General features: G+C 41.4%; 1 protein-coding gene across 2 annotated transcripts in view; it reads left to right on the top strand.

The window, feature by feature from the left end:
* The first annotated feature begins 530 nt into the window (after positions 1-530).
* LOC119402036 (ATP-binding cassette sub-family A member 2) overlaps positions 531-17745 on the top strand; it is a 184378-nt gene continuing 167163 nt past the window's right edge. Inside the window, exons 1-6 of one of the 2 annotated variants that reach the window (XM_049417659.1) lie at positions 531-1328; positions 2312-2405; positions 7920-8031; positions 9370-9527; positions 13056-13177; positions 16181-16504. In XM_049417659.1, coding sequence (XP_049273616.1) covers positions 1263-1328; positions 2312-2405; positions 7920-8031; positions 9370-9527; positions 13056-13177; positions 16181-16504 — 876 coding nt within the window. In that variant the 5' untranslated portion in view covers positions 531-1262. The remainder of the gene's footprint in view (positions 1329-2311; positions 2406-7919; positions 8032-9369; positions 9528-13055; positions 13178-16180; positions 16505-17745) is intronic. The other variant, XM_037669109.2, reaches the window with a different exon arrangement.

The following is a 17745-nucleotide window of genomic DNA, read 5'->3' as shown; positions in this document are numbered from 1 at the left end:
GCCGCTTCTGCACTCGCTCAAAAGATCTTGAAGAAAGAACATCCACCAAAACATGTAGCAATGGCCAGCGAATGGTCAAGTTCAATGGTTCTGAAACGCGAAGCTCGTTATGCGCTAGTGGAACGCAAAGGTGGATTATATTTGGGTGACCAAGCCTTACACCAACATCAAAGAAGGTGTGCATCACTTCATGAGCGAACCGTCCCTTTGTGGAACAGGACATTTGTTATTGGTACAGCTGCTTCGTTCCATCGAATCTGCGAATGCCGTGGAGGTGAAAGCAGCTGCTCGCTTACCACGATATGTAGATATGTCAAACCACAGCGTGTCCAAATTATTTTAAAATGGCATCGAGCCTTTTGAGGAACAGCGAACATAAATATGGTTGCAGCAAGACACGTTGGGTTAGAGAAGTTTACTTCTGTTTTAAAAGTGATGTTTCCGCTGATACATTGCAACCAGTGGCTAAGCTTGAGAAGTCCTTATTTGAGAAAGAATTTATTTCGAAGGACGATTTTCTACTTGGATTCACCGACGTCCTTGCCTCCGATGACTCATGATGACACACGTTTCGCGCTTGCCAAAACGCTTGTGAACACGTTTGCTCGATTTTGTCATTTTTATACAGTGACATCACAAGCAGTTCATAAATTCACGCTGAAATATTAAACGACAAGAAATGTCATTTAGGAAACGCATTGAGTCTGAGTGGTTTAAATAACGCGCGTTTTATGCAAGGGCGTCGTGAAGGCGATCTCTTTGCGCATTATTTGTCAAAACGCTTATTCAGAAAGGTTTTCTCTTTGATGTCCTGTATTCAACAACTTGTTCTGACCGTTCATTGGCACATTGCTTACAAATGCTGACACAAACTTGCGATTTGTTTTTTGTTCTTGGCATGCATGTTGGCATGCCTTGTTGCTACCATCGCGCCCTCATGCGGTGTTACACATGCGTGTTCGCTTCGGCATCGGTGCTGTGGTCCGCTTCGATACAGCAGCAGCGGGCGAAGTTAGCGCGTGAAGCGTTGTCGTATGGGCGTGTGGTAGCAATTAGTTTAGCCTTTGAAGGCCCTGTGTGTGGCCAAGGTATCCTTGGAATAGCCGAGGGCTGAAAAGCCCAGATCGAAACAGCCTATCGTAACGCTGCTCAGCGCCGTCGGGGGCAATGTTTCTTTGACTGCTAAGACCCAGCTGATTTCTCTCTCACACTTCGGTGGAAAAGCCAATTGACTAAACTGCGCTCTCCAATGCGTCGCCAGCATGGGTTTTTGTCTACAGTTGCGTCTGCTGTTATGGAAAAACTACACGTTGAAGAAAAGGAAGCCAGTAAGTGGACGTGCTTTTGCGATTGCATGAATGTTTTTGCGCTCGCCTAGGTGTAGAGATGGGGAAGCAGAGGGAAACGCTGTCGCTGCAGATGCTCGTTGTCTTCGTATCGCGAGGCTTGCTTTTGGAAGCGCGCTGTATAGGAAACTCTAGAGGAAAGCGTAGACCGTCATTTTCTCGCGGTTATATTGAATGCTCTTGGCCGTGCTTGCACGAAAAGCTGTCAAGCAGGATCGTGTACCCAGTCACTGTCTGTGCATCGCGTCCATGTAATTTGGTTGGTGTAGCAGCTTTGGCAGCCGTGAACTTGGCAGTTAAGTGAACTTATTGTCGAAATTCCAGATGGCAGAGCCGTTTATTTTTCAGTAATTTTTAACTGGTTGCAAATGAGGCTCGAACGACCATTCAGTGTTGGGTGCACTTACTTTCGGCCGGCAGCCTCATGCATTAACAGCTGCCTTCACATACCGCTGGACCTCTATCTGCAATTTCGTTTGTGGCCCGGGGGTATTGTGCGCACATATTTTTACCTCTGATGTGAGAACCGTGAAGTGTGACAGTTTCCAGTTTCGGTTTTTCGGCAACGACGCTGTTTGTTAAACATGTTGATTGTAAGCATGGAATGAATTTTGTGTTGTATTGGTTGGAGCGGCGCGCTATGCTTTATTCATAACAGTTATGTTGATACAGTCTTTAATTTAGCGTCTGTCGCCCTAACTCGCATATGTAATTATTCGAAATGACTTGGTGCTGCGTTACGCTTGTTCCGAGTTCTCCAGCTTTTATTTTAGGCTCCCTCTCATACCGAGAGAATTGTATTTTCTCGTGCAGATAAGCGAACCGATATGTGCAGTCCCATTGTATTGTCACGTCGTTTAGTGTGCTGACGACAAGAGTGAATGTACTTGTTCATCGTCCATGTAATAAACGAACCGTTCATGTTGGCGTCATTTTTAGTATTTGTGACGTATGTTGCTGTGCAGCTGGTGTTGCTGTTCGAGCTAGTCATACCACTAGTCCTGTTCTTCATTTTGATTGGCATACGGAAAAAACAGCCAGCCTACCCAGTGGGGTCCTGTGAGTATCATTTCTCGCTTGTCCGAATTTACTGCTGCTGGTATTACCAGTGAAGTATCTCTTCTTGCAGTGCTTGTGAAAGACCCCTAGGAAAAGGTTTTGCTTTCATTCTATTGGATTCTATTGATACCTGATACACCAATAAATCCTGTATTGGTATATTCTGTCATGCTTGATAGCACGTATTGGTTTATTAGACTATAACCAGATAGACATAATGCACTATTAAAGCTGTCAGGCTTTACTATGGAGTAGGACTATAAAGCAAAAGACCTAATACACTGAGAGCCTGTATGGGTGTGTAAGTCAAGTCAAATGCATGCATAGGTGTAGTTTAGACAACTGTGTACAAAATTAGTTCACAGCCACACAGTAAGCAACAGAGCACAGGATATTACATTAAAATATATTTAAAATACTGCAAGTCAGGTGAACATTGAGAGCACACAAATATAGCAAAGAATAAGGGTGCAATAGTGATACAGAACTATTGATGGTACTATCAATAGCTGAGTCACTATCAAACTATCGATGGTAAAAAATACTATCGATAGTATAAAATTAACAGTGCGAACTCATTGCAGAATAAACTTGGTTCCCCGCGCGCGTGGTACATTGTGCAGCCGGAGGAGCAGGCTGAAGGGCAAGAAAGTTGACATGCTTGTGTTCTTAACCAGAGTGCTTCAGTGACACATGATCATAAAGTCAAACTATTCAGCAGTAGCGGAAAGGAAGCCATTACATGGGTGGAACTGCACGACTTCAAATTAATATTGCATTTTATGATTTCAAAATAAAGTTATCAAGAACTAAGTTTTTTATTTGTAAAATGTAACTGGTTGCTATTGAATGTTAATTTATTGATGGACATATGCTGCCATTTTCATAGCGGAAATAATTCTCGCCAAACGTTTCCTCATAAATTAAGCGAAGCTGATAGTAGCCTATCGTGAATATTTTGGCGATTTGGCCAGCTAGCAACAGCATCGTTATTCACACCATTATGGATAGTTTGTCACGTAGTTGTGACATTGAAGAATGCTGCAGCAAGACTGGGAAATACGGAGCTCTTTATTTGGTCGAACTTGTGCCCAGAAAATCAAAACTCAAAATACAAGCGATACACGCTGCGCACTGATAGCGGCGAGAACAGTCGGTGGCTGTCTAGTAATCTAATAATTGGTGGAACGCTTCGTCTTTTATACATCAGTCAATAATAATAATAATATAATATCTGGGGTTTAACGTCCCAAAACCACGATATGATTATGAGAGACGCCGTAGTGGAGGGCTCCGGAAATTTCGACCACCTGGGGTTCTTTAACGTGCACCTAAATCTAAGTACACGGGCCTCAAACATTTTCGCCTCCATCGAAAATGCAGCCGCCGCGGCCGGGATTCGATCCCGCGACCTTCGGGTCAGCAGTCGAGCGCCATAACCACTAGACCACCGTGGCGGGGCTTTATACATCAGTCATCGAACCTTCCAGCGTTATCGCTGGTGCTGGTGTAAGCTCTCGAATAAACTTGAATATTCGCGTCTAGCGTGTAATCTTAACAAAATGATCTCAAACAATCGCGAAGCTTCTCAAACATTGTGGCGTGGTCTGTATCAAACGCTGCTAACAGTCTAACCCGAATACATACATCAAAACAAAGCAATAAACACGAGCGGCAGTAATATCACTAGTAATATTACCGATGGTACTACTGATTGGACTATCGATAGTTTGTCGATAGTAGTACTATCGATAGTTCGTTTACACTATTGATAGTTTCAAAGAAACTGTCGATGCTATCGATAGTTAATTTACCGATAGTTCTGCATCACTAGGGTGCATACAATGTACAGTCGCGCTTAATATGACTTGTAACACGGGAGCGCGTGACCTCACAAGTTCAAAGACTGCGCATGGTTTCCGCTAGCCCTCATTTCCATAACTAAACGCTGTTCTCGTACTTGGGTATGATCCCAAGTACGAAAATATCATTTTGTTGTTGAAATAAAAACAAGTTGATGCCGTGTGCAATCTTTGAACTTGTGAGGCCACGCGCTCCCGTGTTGCAAGTCATATTGAGCGCGACTGTACTAGCTTGTACACTTTGGTAGCATATAATCTTTCCTAGAAACATACAATGAAGTGTTTTTTACATTGTTATGCAGAAGAACAAAGTAGAGTCATCGCGAATAAATTGGCAGTTATCGCTAAAACTGTGTCAGCAAATGTGCATCAAAAGACTTTTAAAACATTGAGACATATGCGACTTACAGAAACTAAGAAATGCGACTAGCACTTGCTTTATAACAACCGCGGCTTATGAGTTCACTACAGCGTGCCTCATAATCGTATTATAGTTTGGCCTGCAAAACCTTGGAAATTAACAGTAACATGTAATAACCATTTATTATTTCAGAAATGGTTTATAGCTTTAACCCCTGTTCTGAAGAGCTTAGTTTGTTTAAAAAAAGCGGCCAATAATGCCTAGCTTTTTTTGACGTAGGAATTGTGCTTTACTAACCTAATGAGAACATGCAAATATGTCTGCGGATATCCTGGAAAATTAATAAAAGTGTGATGCATGTGTAGCACTGAAGGTGTGATTGTCATAAGCCAAGCTAATAACATCACGAGATGAGTGTTGAACCACTTGATGCACTTTTACAAGTGTAAATACGTTCACACCTCTTGAGCAGAACAATACAAGTTAATAAAACTACTTGTACAGCATCTATTGGGACCCATAAGTTTGTCATATGTCACTCCTTTATTGGTCGGACAGAATTTTATTAGTCCAACACATCTTTCTGTGAGACCTATACATCCTGTTATGGAACCTATACAGGGTTTTATTTTTACACAATACAGATTTTAAAAAATCCTATGACAGTAAAGCTCCTGCGTTTTTGCGCACGAACTTTACAATGAGGCGAAAATACATTGCCACAGCTGAAATGACATATGTGTGACTAATTAACACAAACTCATTAACTAACTTCATTAATTATTGACTTGAGGGCACTTGTTTATATTGGAAAGTTGTAGTGGGTGACAAACCCATTTTTTAGAAACCATAAAGGTTGCACATAATTTGCGATACTCACCCTTGAATTTCAATGGCGATACCGAAACTGACTGTTCTTGGTGCGCAGTAAGCACTGCCACTCTCTTACATCAGGCCAGAATGTCCCATGACAAAGAAGTGACGGAATTTGACTGAAGGTGTGTTACAGCCACATCTTTTCGTGAAAAGCAGCTAGTCGTCTCACTTTCGCCAGTGTGTGGCGTTACGTGGTTCGCGTGTCCACACCTTTGCGTGCGGTGTTTCGTGCATATCTGTTTCTTTCGAGCCGTGCGAAAGAAAACTGCTATATCAAGCTTTTCTTTCTCTGTGAAGCATAAAACTCGGGGGCAGCTGCTGCGGCGCTCTTGCAGACAGGCGAAAGAGTTTTTTTGTGCCTGTTTATGGTTTAAGAAAGAAACAGATAAGCACGACACATCGTACGCAATGAATAAGCTGTCTACTTGTGTATTTCAGAATGCTTGCAAATTTTCTTGACTAAATTCTGCTTCAGCGTACCTTGATTCAAATTTCGTCACTTTCTTGTCACATGATATTCTGATCTGACATAACAGAGTGACCGTGCTTCCTGCGCGCTGAGCGCAGTCAGTTTCGATATCGCCATTGAAATTCGGGGATAATTATCTCAAATTACGTGCAACTTTCGTGATTTCTAAAAGATGGGTATGCCATAAATTGTCACCCACTATAACTTGCCAATATAAACAACTGCCCTCAAGTCAATAATTTAAAAAAAGTAAATTAATGAGTTTTTGTTAATTAATCACTTCAATGTAATTTTAGCTGCAGCAATGTATTTCTGCCTCTATGTAGAGCAAAAATGACAGGAGCCTAACTGTCGTAGAATTTTTCATAAAAAATCTGTACTCTATAAAAAGACATATCCTGTATATCTTTTATAGGATTAATACAGATTCCTATAGAAATTTTTGCTAGGAGGAACTTATCCACGCAAGAGTAGCACAGATTCTGCATATGAAATTAGATATGCGTGTCTCCGAAGGAAAGCATCTTGGCCATGGTGCTTGTACATGGTATATTTGCAAAATTTTCGTACCTGCATCTGCTTTTTACAGTGCCCTATGAATTCTGTTCTTAAATAGATATTGTCCTGGTGCATGCCAAACACGCCATAAACGAGTATTCAAAAGGTTAAACTATGGTGCCACAGCAGCTTTTGTTTGCAAAATCCTGGGAGCCTTAATCCTATGACACCTTTTCTTTACTGAGACATTAGAGAACTACGAAATCATTACTGTAGACTGGTGAGGCACTGTATTACTCTTTGCGGTCCATTGTCGGGCCCCTTTCGACAATGCAACACGGCCGGGTTGTGGGGCACAAAACTGACGAAATATTTTCAGACCAGAATGGCCGGAAAGTGGGTAAATGTTTCGGAACGCAAAGGTTTAAGAACTGTTAATTTGATGCAGGAGGGTTGCGTTATTTAACAGAAAATCGAGGCCCAACTTTCCATTTTGAATATTGTGCCTCTGTTGTGCTGCTTGTGATATACCACGACAACATCAACCAAGGCTTTCGCCGAAGTTTCAAGTGTTGCAGCCATTTTGGTGCATAGAAGATTCCCATTGAAACTTCTTCTCAAAAAGACCCTATACAGGCATCAAGTCGGGCAAGGAATCATGTTAACAGATGTAATATTGCGTTGCAGAAGAATAATATAACACCCGGCGTCACACAATGTGAAGTTTGTAACAAGTGGATGGTTTAGAGTTTGCCACCCAATACAAAGGGCTCAGCCGTAATTCTTCATCAAAATCAGCTGCAACATTAACGAAGTGTGCAGCTACGTAGGTGCACATGTTGCCTTACAGACATGTAGTGGGTATTGCGCTACTTCACACAATGATGAATAATGGCATAGTGGGTACTTCCCTGCTTCGTGAAATCATGATTACTATGGCCTAGTGGGCACCTTGCAGTTGTACTTGCAGTAGGTGCCCTAAGACAGTTCACAACGGGCTCTAGAAAGGCCATTCCTCTAGCTTATGCTGTGACTTTGCCATGCTGTGACTGTGTAGGGCAGCAACAAGCTTTGGTTAATTTGTCCACTTATTGCTGTCATGGACCAACATATCTTTTCTTTCAGCAGTGCAAGGAAGTGTGCATCACTGGCATTGAAATAACTGCCAGTGACTGTGCAGGTATTCCTTTAAGCTTCGCTTACTGCCTCTTTTCTGCATTAGTCTGAGAATATTTAGTTTAAAGCAATGGCACACTTAGCCTGGACCACATCTACTTTCACATAAAAATGTTTCTTAGGCCACTTCTGGGGCAGGTAGGAATATTTGTCACATTACTCAACTCAGTGATGTACTTAAGCTGCTAGTATATGCATGGTTTATTGAAGATAACTACCTAGTGAGCTTTTAATGCTGACATCAGATGCAAACTTTTTTTTTATGTATACAGCCTCTTTCCCTGCCTTCCCGTTGCCATCAGCTGGAGTCATTGCTGTGATGCAGGCATTCTGTGACAATGGTGTGAGGGACAGCAATGGCTTTGCGACGTTTCCTAACAGCACGTAAGTATTTGCATTTGTGAGAGATGTGAAATGGTTTTGTGAGAGGTGCTCTAGCCATGGGGATCATATAATGGTGTCTTCCAGCATCCCGTGAGTGGTCACAAGTATAAAATGGAGCTAAGAAATGTTGCCCCTTCCCTCCTAGTTCAGAGTCCTGAACTACAATATTAATGTAGTATCACCAAAGCTAATACAGATTCACAAATACTTAGAGACTTAAAACCAAGAGGCCATGATATGACAGGCTTGGTTATCTGATTTGTTAAATTACCTTGGACTGGCATTTAAACATGTACTATTTGCCATGGAATAATGTCGCTATGGTAATTAAAGGGACACTACAGGTGAAGTTTTGCTGTTGTCGTGATGTTCTGTAGAAAGTTCAAGGACCAAGTGATGATAAGATCCTGTTGTTGCCTGCACGCTGCACGCAGAGAGTGCGTGAGAATGTGTGTGAGGGTGAAGTAAAAAGGATGGTGGCTTTATGCACAGTTTTGCTAGTCCAACTGTGGCGGCTGTACAAATTGTGCAAAGGCTGGGCAAGCCAATATGGCTGGTGGCTTCATGGGCACTATATTCCAGAACACGTAATGTTGGAGGTTGCACTATGTCATAACATGGGAGATGTGTGGATGTGAGATGTGATGCAATATGTTTGCTGACTTCTGCTGTCAGCTTTGTGACAGCACCAGCATTGTGACATAAAATGTTTGTGGTCATGAAATGAGATCCGTTGATGTTTGCCAGTGCATGTGTGAGACCATGCTTATTGATCTAATTGGTAAGCAAATGTTTACTGTAATACATAAAACTAACAAAAGTACAAATTTAACTTTGTGTAGTTGCTATCACTAGCAATGCTTTGCCAAAGAAGTTGCTTTTTGTACAGAACGGCAACTCCACTTTTTTAACAAATTATGAACCAATCTGTTAAGTTTGTATAGCTGACAGCATTAAGGCAAGCAGAAATTAATTAGCCTTACTCTGCATTGTTTGTTAAAGAGAGACATGGCCCATGGATGACCTAAATAAAAGTCTGCTTCTTACGATCACTAGATCTTAACTTTTTCTTTTGAATGAAATAAATCTAATCAAAATTAGTGCATTGGTTGTTGAGAAACGCAATTTTGTTCTTTTGCATGTGGTATTTAGATGGGAGCTTTTGGTTAAAGCTTTTTTATGCTTTTGTGTTGAGGGGGTAGCTGTGTTCATCTTGATTGCACAAACCTCTCTTTGTTGCAGCTTAGCTGCATAGAACTAATCTGCACGATTGGCAATCGCTTGGTGACTGTATTGAACTGGTGAACTCACATTCAACAGATCTTCATTATCTTCCAGAGTTACTTCATTTCTGGAGCGACTAAAGAATGTTTCGAAGCACCACAACTTTTTTTTACCAGGATTTACGCTTGGAGACTTAGATCTTATTCCTTCGATATTCAAGACCATCGTAGAAGATCCCATAGCCCTACATGATTGTTTTGCACAGGCTCCAGGTAAGAACAAGTCTCTGTTTTATTTCTGTTGCTACTGTTCCATTTAAAAACCACTTTAGTGCTATTCTGTTTATTTTAGAAATGCGTTATCTGTTCTTTTCAGTTGATAAGAGTAGTGAAGTGTTGTGGTACAGTTAAACCATGATATAACGAAGTCACTAAAGTCGGCAGTTGACTTCGTTATATTGAAACTTCGCTAAATTGCAGTTTGACTTTTTAAGCAAAGTATAATCGCCAAAGGCTTTTTTTTTTCTGCATAGGAAGTGCTTAAGAATGTTTTAATAACACGGCAGTGCATATTCCAATAATGCGAAAAAATCAACTTGTACCCGAGATCTGGTGATCGTGACTTGATGCTGCACCGGCGAAAAAGTCGCTTCCACAGCGGTCAAACATCATGCATGAACCCAAGAGAAATGCAGGTCCAACTCACTGTGGTAATATTAGATAAGTGCTCGCAAAAACTTTCTGCAACTCAACCATATGACGACTGGATCCAGCGTAAGTTGCAATTTATTGCCTCGATTTTCCCCTGGGGCAGCACTGAAACTTTGTTATATTGAGGTTTAAAGGGGTACTGACACAAAAATTTTGGCCTCGCGTTTTTTTGCTGCAATGTGTTGCTGGGGGCCTGTTAGTCATAACACGGCACATCGTTTGCTGCAGCGCGCGACAGACAATTATTTACAGGCTCCTCATTACCGACCAGTGTCAGTTTCGGTTTCAAAAACGACAAGCCTCCGGGTGCAACTATCACCACCTAGCGGCTGCAGCGCTCGATCACGTCAGCACACAGAAGTGTGACGCACTTCCGCGCTGTTCGCGTCGTCTCCTCGCATTCGCACGCTTGCCGCACGTGCTGCGCGATGACGTCGCCATCATCGTCCTCGTTGTCGTCGTCCTCCTCATCATCGTCTGTTGGCGACGATTTCCTTGAGACACCAACAGCGCAGCGGCGAGCGCGTCAAAACAAAAATGGCGGCTACGACGTCATCACAACTTGTTGTACAGGCTACAACGGTTACGTAGGGGAAGTAGGGGGGTCACCTCGGGTCACCTCCGAGGGTGTCAATGCAATAGGTGCGCCCTATAATGCTGGATCGCGCACGCGAACTTCAATATTCATATAAAATACCTTCCAAGCTTTATTCGCTGTCGATATTTCGCAGATAGGTACACGCACGTACACGGAAATCGATCCAGCAGGCTATCTCGGCCGCGAAATTTTGTGTCAGTACCCCTTTAAAATACATGGTGTTTTGTCGGCATGAAATTGTGAAAAGTGAAATGCTTTGTTATATTCAGAATTTTGTAATATTAAAGTTCGTTATATCGAGGTTTAACTGTATAATTGAAAACTTTCTAACCTTAGAAAATTTTGGAATTAAAGTACCTATGTTTTTATCTGTCTCTGTCATAATACTATTGAAAAAGATAGCTTTCACTGGATATTGTTCCGAAGGTCGCGGGATCGAATCCCGGCCGCGGCGGCTGCATTTTCGATGGAGGCAAAAATGTTTGAGGCCTGTGTACTTAGATTTAGGTGCACGTCAAAGAACCCCAAGTGGTCGAAATTTCCGGAGCCCTCCACTACGGCGTCTCTTATAATCATATCGTGGTTTAGGGACGTTAAACCCCAGGTATTATTATCATTGGGTGTTATTTACGCACTTGGCTTCTGTGGCATTGTTGCACTGCCAGTGGCCATGGGCAAATATGCCTATTTGCATGCCGCATTTAATGGCCAAGTGAATGGCTTCATGAGCTCTCTGAATTGAATAGCTGATTTTAAGAGAAATAAAGAGCAATATCTTATATTAATGCACCGTTTGGCAGAACAGTGACATAGATTATCTGCTTTCATGGTTATTTTGCATAATAGTTAACTTACTGTCAATAAGTGTAATTGAAATACTTGTGTTAGTGGTTACTACACTGGCTCAATTTCTTACTTTGTCTGCCTTTTCTCTGCTTCTGCCACAGGGGCTAAGTGGCTGTGATATTCCACTGCTGAGCACAAAGGTGCATGTTCAGTTTTTGTGTCTGGTGGCTTTTTTTCTTATAAGGTTGCAGTGTATAAATACTGGTGTCCTGAAATTTTATTGTTGAATAGCAAACCTCAGGTCTTTAGTATTAATCTCCAGCATCCTATTATATATCACCTTTCATAACTCAGCAGTCGCTTTGCAGTGCGAAACTGTGTCAGTTATTTTATGGTCGGCATTCGCCAGAAAACGACCTAGAATGGCCTCGGTAGTGTAAAATATTGAATCATGATTGTAGGCACTGCTTTGTTGTGGCAAGAACAGTCATCGTGTAATGGCAAAATGTCAGCTATATAGGGTGTTTTTTTTAGACAATACAGATTTTTTATAAAAATCCTATGACAGTAAGGCTCTTGTCGTTTTCGCATACGCACTCCACGTCAAGGCGGAAAAACTTTGCCGCAGTAAAAATGACACTGTTACCACTAATTAACAAAAAATCGTTAATTAACTTTTTAATTATTGACTTGAGGGCAGGTGTTTATATTAGGAAGTTGTAGTGCGTACCAATTTGTCACACCTATTTTTTACAAATCACAAAAGTTGCACGTAGTTCGAGATATTCTTCATCGAATGTCCAGGGTGTAATCGAAACTGATCGCGCAAAGCGCGCATGAAGCGCAATCATGAGAATATTTACGTACCATGTGCTGTTTTAAGGCTCAATTCCATAGAGAATAAAACAGAGTCACTGGCACATCTGTAGAGGCAGTAAAAATGCTGTGTAAGCTGAATCATAAGATAGTGACCATTGAATTTTATACTTGGTGAGGAATGCACTCAATCATACCAAAACCATCACCCTCACCACATATTCTTGCCGATGAGCTGGTCTTAGGTTAGAAATGCCTTTACCAATCAAGGACCACGGAAAGTGGCTGATGGGATAGAGAAGCCATCACTTAAACGTTTCAGTTCAACACACTGCATAATAGTATGCTTAGCTGCAGGGTTCTTCATAATCAGCTAAGAGCACTTAAGTGGACTTGAATTACCATGGCACTCACAGTATTTCAGCCATGTAGTTCTTCAATCTTTCATAAGCAATGCTACTAGTTGTGAGCTACCGTGTGAACTTGGTTCCAACAAGGTGTGGAGACAAGCATTAATGTCTGAATGCAGTGAACTATGAAAATTTGTAAAAAAGTAAAGTTGCATTTTGAAATATGGTGGCACACACGGTATCATTTTATTCAATGAAAATAAGTTCTCTTTCAGCAAGTTCTCTTCATGAAGGGGTGTATAAGGTAATGAGTTTATAGGGTATATAGGGGTAGTTCTCGATTTGCTCGAATAATTCCATTGACTTTAGAACAAAAATTTATTTCTATTAATTTTTGAAATGCTACCTTTTGTAGTACGAAGAATATAATTACTTGAGGTGGGAAATGTTTTCACATTGAATGCACAAGGTGCTGCTTACTGCATGTTATTGTTGTACCCACTGTTTGCAAACTCTTATGCTTTCCATTCTCTTTGCCAGCCATGAGGGTTGACTACTTCCTAAAGGACCCTGATGAGCTTAAGGACTTTTTATCTACCAACTTATCACTGCCAAGTCGAGATCTGGATATTCTATTTAATTCTTCTCTAGATATGAGACAAGTAAGTTGGGCTGTTCGATGAATACATGTTGCGTCTTTGTGAACATATTTTGCTCCTTATTTTGCAAAATTATATTTTAACTGTTTATCTTGGTTTATGTTACTTGAATTGACAAGAGAGTCTGTGTGAGGTCGCAGGCTTTCCTGCACTTGTTATGTGTGGGAAAACTGAATTTAAAAGCATGTATGTTTAGGCTAGTGATGACATTTCTGAAATATAAGTTGGGTTGGGTATATTTTTATTTTTTGTTTTTCAAATATTTGGCATACTTATCATTTTTTTAATAGGCTTTCCTGCACTTGTTATGTGTGGGAAAACTGAATTTAAAAGCATGTATGTTTAGGCTAGTGATGACATTTCTGAAATATAAGTTGGGTTGGGTATATTTTTATTTTTTGTTTTTCAAATATTTGGCATACTTATCATTTTTTTTTAATTTATGAGAAGTGAACAAGCATTAGTTAAAGGTAATAGGAGAAAGCTATGTCACTACTTTCACAGGGAGTATGGTGAAGATTAGTGCTGTGGCTAAAAGCCGTTCAGGCCACCACCTTCCCGGAAAGGTATCAACTTTTCATGTTGGTTCCTATTGAAATTGACTAATGGCAATGTGAACTATTCTGTATACATATTATATTAGTATTCTATTTAAGCGGGATGTTTTACAAAACTTATCTGTAGTTGAGCTCCCGTGAGTGTGTGAGGTCTGCATGCAGAAACGTTTTCACAATCTCGTGTCAGAAACAGCCAAAAATTGCTTGTTCTCTTCTTTGCAACGTCATAATCGGCTATGCAGCAAGTGGATGCATGTGGCCGCATGTGGGCCCAGTAGGTACTGGCTGGGATTGTGAGAACAATCCCAGTAACAATAACATTGCTAATTTTTATTTCGAAAAATATATGCTTGTGATGTCAGATAGACTAAAGGAGTATTTCACCTTTGCTCCTCCTTCTTGATGGACAATCACCTTAATGTTTCTTTTTCTCCTACTTTAATACGAGACAGCAGTGTGTGCTCTTTTAAAAACTTGATGCCCGAGTTAGTGACTTGCTTCATGTGGATTCTGCTGTGACAAACAACCATGTGGTACGAACTGCAAACGCTACGTGATATGTCTGAAGTTAGCTGTGTAGTGTAGATACCATGTTGCCATGGGATGCGACGAGATCCTGAAACAAGTACTCTCGCCATCCTCTCACTATCGGACAACTGCATGCTCTCATTGGCCTCTGTGGGTGACGTACCTCCAAGTACATGGTGATGCAAGGAAGCCCAAGTAGCTCGAGCTTTTCGAGAGAGTGCTATGCATTCCTGAAGCAAAAGTAGTGGCCAACATGTTCAAAGAAAATCAAAAGAGAAAATGCCTAAGGTAGTGATGCATGGTGACCTAACATTTGGGCAGAGCCTTACTGTATTGCAGTCTGCTCCTGTTTAGCATCCATCATGGTCTTGGGGGCAAAAGGAGAGAGAAACTTCCTGTAGTACCATTTATATTTGACTGATTAGAAAAATCCTTGCGGCAGGACATTAATCAGGCAATCTAGTTCAAAAGTGAAGTCATTCTATGATTACTTAGAATGGTTTTTCGGGGCCTCTTTATGGTCCAAAATTTGTGATGAAGAGATAACTGCGCACTTGTACAATGTGAACATGCTGCCGTAAGAATTTTGCGAATAAGTGGTGTAATAATGAAGATACAGCGGCTAAAACAACCACTTTGGCTGGTTGCAGTTTCATGAGCGGCCTTGCCACCCTCCTCCATTGCGCAGACAGGTAGGCGTAGCCCGTTGTCATAACTATGGCCGCATCGGCAATGTAACACGATATCAACAATTACATTATTGGCGCTCAGCCAATGACCAAACAAGGCTTCCTGAGGACCTTGTGTCGCTCATGTGGTGAGGAAGTACAGTGCGAGGTACTGACGAGGTAAACAAGTACGAGACATGCACAACTTCGTGGCTAAAGCCGCATCACCGTAGAGTCAAGGCGCAGTTTAGTAGTGCAGAGGACCAATCGATGAGCTAGTGCTATGTAATTTTGCTCACAGGCAACATTACATCATTACATCACTTACAAGGACTAGACAGGCAATGGAGAGGGGCATGGAAATTGTTTTTCGAAATGGAGCATCTGCACAGTGCGCCAGGCTGTGATATTCGCAAAGTGTAATTGCCACAACCTTCTGTACAAATGAGCGAGCATGTTTGGGAGGTATAAAAAAAAGTCACGAGCCTGTTTACAAGCCCTGTTCAAAATTTCGACCTAATTCTTATTGCTATAACTAACCATGTCCGCCACAGTAATACAGTGGTTGTGGTGCTTGGCTGTTTACCCGAAGGTTGTGGGTTCGATCCCAGCCGCAGCGGTCGCATTTCGATGAAGGTGAAATGCCAAAGGCCTGTGTACTCTGTGATGTCAGCGCACATTAAAGAACACCAGATGGTCAAAATTTCTTGAGCCCTCCACTACGGAGTGCCTCATAATCATATCATGGTTTTGGCCTGTAAAGTCCCAGATATTGTTATTATTGCTCAACTTTCATGTGCATTTGATGTGTTGTGTACAAACTGTAGTGTTCTGACTTTCCATGTAGACCTGGCATTTTTTTTTTCAATCGCTTCTTTTTCACACTAGTTTCTACTGTTCCCTGTTTGATCCAAATGTGCATAGAACATGATGTTGAGGAGTCATATTTCGGTTCCCTGATTGTACTTGGGTCAGTTGGCAGTAGGCTAGGCATATACCTCAAAATTGTGCATGAGGCACTACTGCCAGTGTCTAGATAAAATTATTGTGTTACAAAAATAAATGGTTCTTACTATGAGTTCCTGGCCATTTGTGGTAGGAGTTAAAAGGCATGCTTTGCTGTGTTGGATGAAATGATGAACCAAGAGGTTTTGGTTGACTATGAATGTGTATGGTCACGTAGCAGTGAGAAACCAGGCTTTCACCACATTACTTTGTCTTGAAGGCATGCTCTTCTGCATATTTTCTCTCAGGTCTACTTCTCCTTGTTTGGCCACCCATTTAAGAAGCATCCTGGGGAGTCGCTGGACCCTGGGTCATCTGCTTTTGAGGACCGGCAACACCATTTCAGTGCTCGTCAGGCAGTGTCCAGTGCACCGGTCTTTCTAGTGGTGCCCAGCTTTTTGCCTGGACTACATCTCCTCAGCTTTCAGCATCTTGAGTTTATCCTCAAGCTGATGCGTACCTATCCTCATGAGTCGGCACATCTGCTTAGTGTATTGCGCTGGGTCCTTGACACTGATCATTCCCAGCCACCTCCAAAAATTAATCCTGAAGAAGCAGCATCTAGTCTCGTGGTAAGTGCACATGTTTAAATGCTATTGGTGGTTGTACTCCCCTGCCCCTTTATTTCATGTGTTCAGTAGTATTTTACTTTAGCAACCATTTTCATTGTTTTTCTGTGTTTGTTACGCCCCCCACCCCCTTTCTCTACTTTTTCTGTGTTGCAAAGGCATAAAATTGAAAAAAATTATGGCAGCTTCGCACTAGTGGTGCCAAGCCTGAAGGAAGAGCGCAGCTGGGTGGCCTTCCTTGTTTCTCTTAATTTTCTTTCTTTTTTTTTCTCTCTGTTTCTTGTATCTTTTTTTTTATCTGTTTCTCTCTATTTCTTTCTCTTGCTCGCTCTTTCTATCTTTATTTATCTTTCCTCCCTTCCTTTCTCCCTCTCCCTCTCTGCTTCTTTCTCTCTCTTTCTTTGTTTCCATTTATTTCTCTGTTTCTTTCCCTTTCTGCATTGCTCGCTGTTTTTTCTATCTCTTTTTCGTATCTGTTTCTATCTATTTCTCCCTCTCTCTATTTTTTATGTTTTTATCTATTTTTCTCTTTCTATCGCTTTCTTTCTTTCTCTCTCTTTCTCTCTCTCTGTCTGTGTTTTTCTGTCTTTTTGTCTTTTTATGTCTTTGTTCCCTTTATTTCTCTCTATTTTTCTCTTCCTGTTTCTTTCTCTCTCGTTTTCATGTGTTTGTTTTCATTTGACTCTCACACCTGCTGTACACTGTAGTGGTGCTTGCCCAATTCCTGTGGCGCATACCCACCTGAGGTGTTTTGCACGATGGAGCACAAGTTGTCGATAGCTTAAACAGCCTTACTGTAAAGAGAATTAAAAGAGGGCGTGCCGGTCCATGATGATGATAGTTTTTACGACGGAGCACAACTTACCGACAGCTTCAACAGCTTCACTGTTAAAAAATCATTACATTCTTTAGGGATGGAGGCTTGTATGTATGCTACTTATGCTAATTGTGTAGGTTATAGTCACTGAGATGGTAGATGAGCTTTGAAAAAACTTTTTGATGTTGCTTTATACTGTCAGAAACTTCTGAAGCAAATATTACTCATTTGCATGCAAAAAGCAGGAATGCCACACTTCGGGCTAATTCACACCAGCGGCTCCTAGAGTTTGCAGATGTTTTAGCACACTGAAGTCGCAAAGCGATTGGCCGCAAATGGCAATAAATTGTCACTTTTGGTTGAAAAACTAAAGGTTTAGCTCCCTGCTAGAATTATCATGCAACTGCAAATTTGAGCAGCGAGTGTC

This window comes from Rhipicephalus sanguineus, chromosome 1, assembly GCF_013339695.2.
Source record: "Rhipicephalus sanguineus isolate Rsan-2018 chromosome 1, BIME_Rsan_1.4, whole genome shotgun sequence".
Lineage (NCBI taxonomy): Eukaryota > Metazoa > Arthropoda > Arachnida > Ixodida > Ixodidae > Rhipicephalus > Rhipicephalus sanguineus.
Note: the sequence above shows the minus strand (reverse complement) of the source record. Positions and strands in the feature narration are given on the sequence as shown.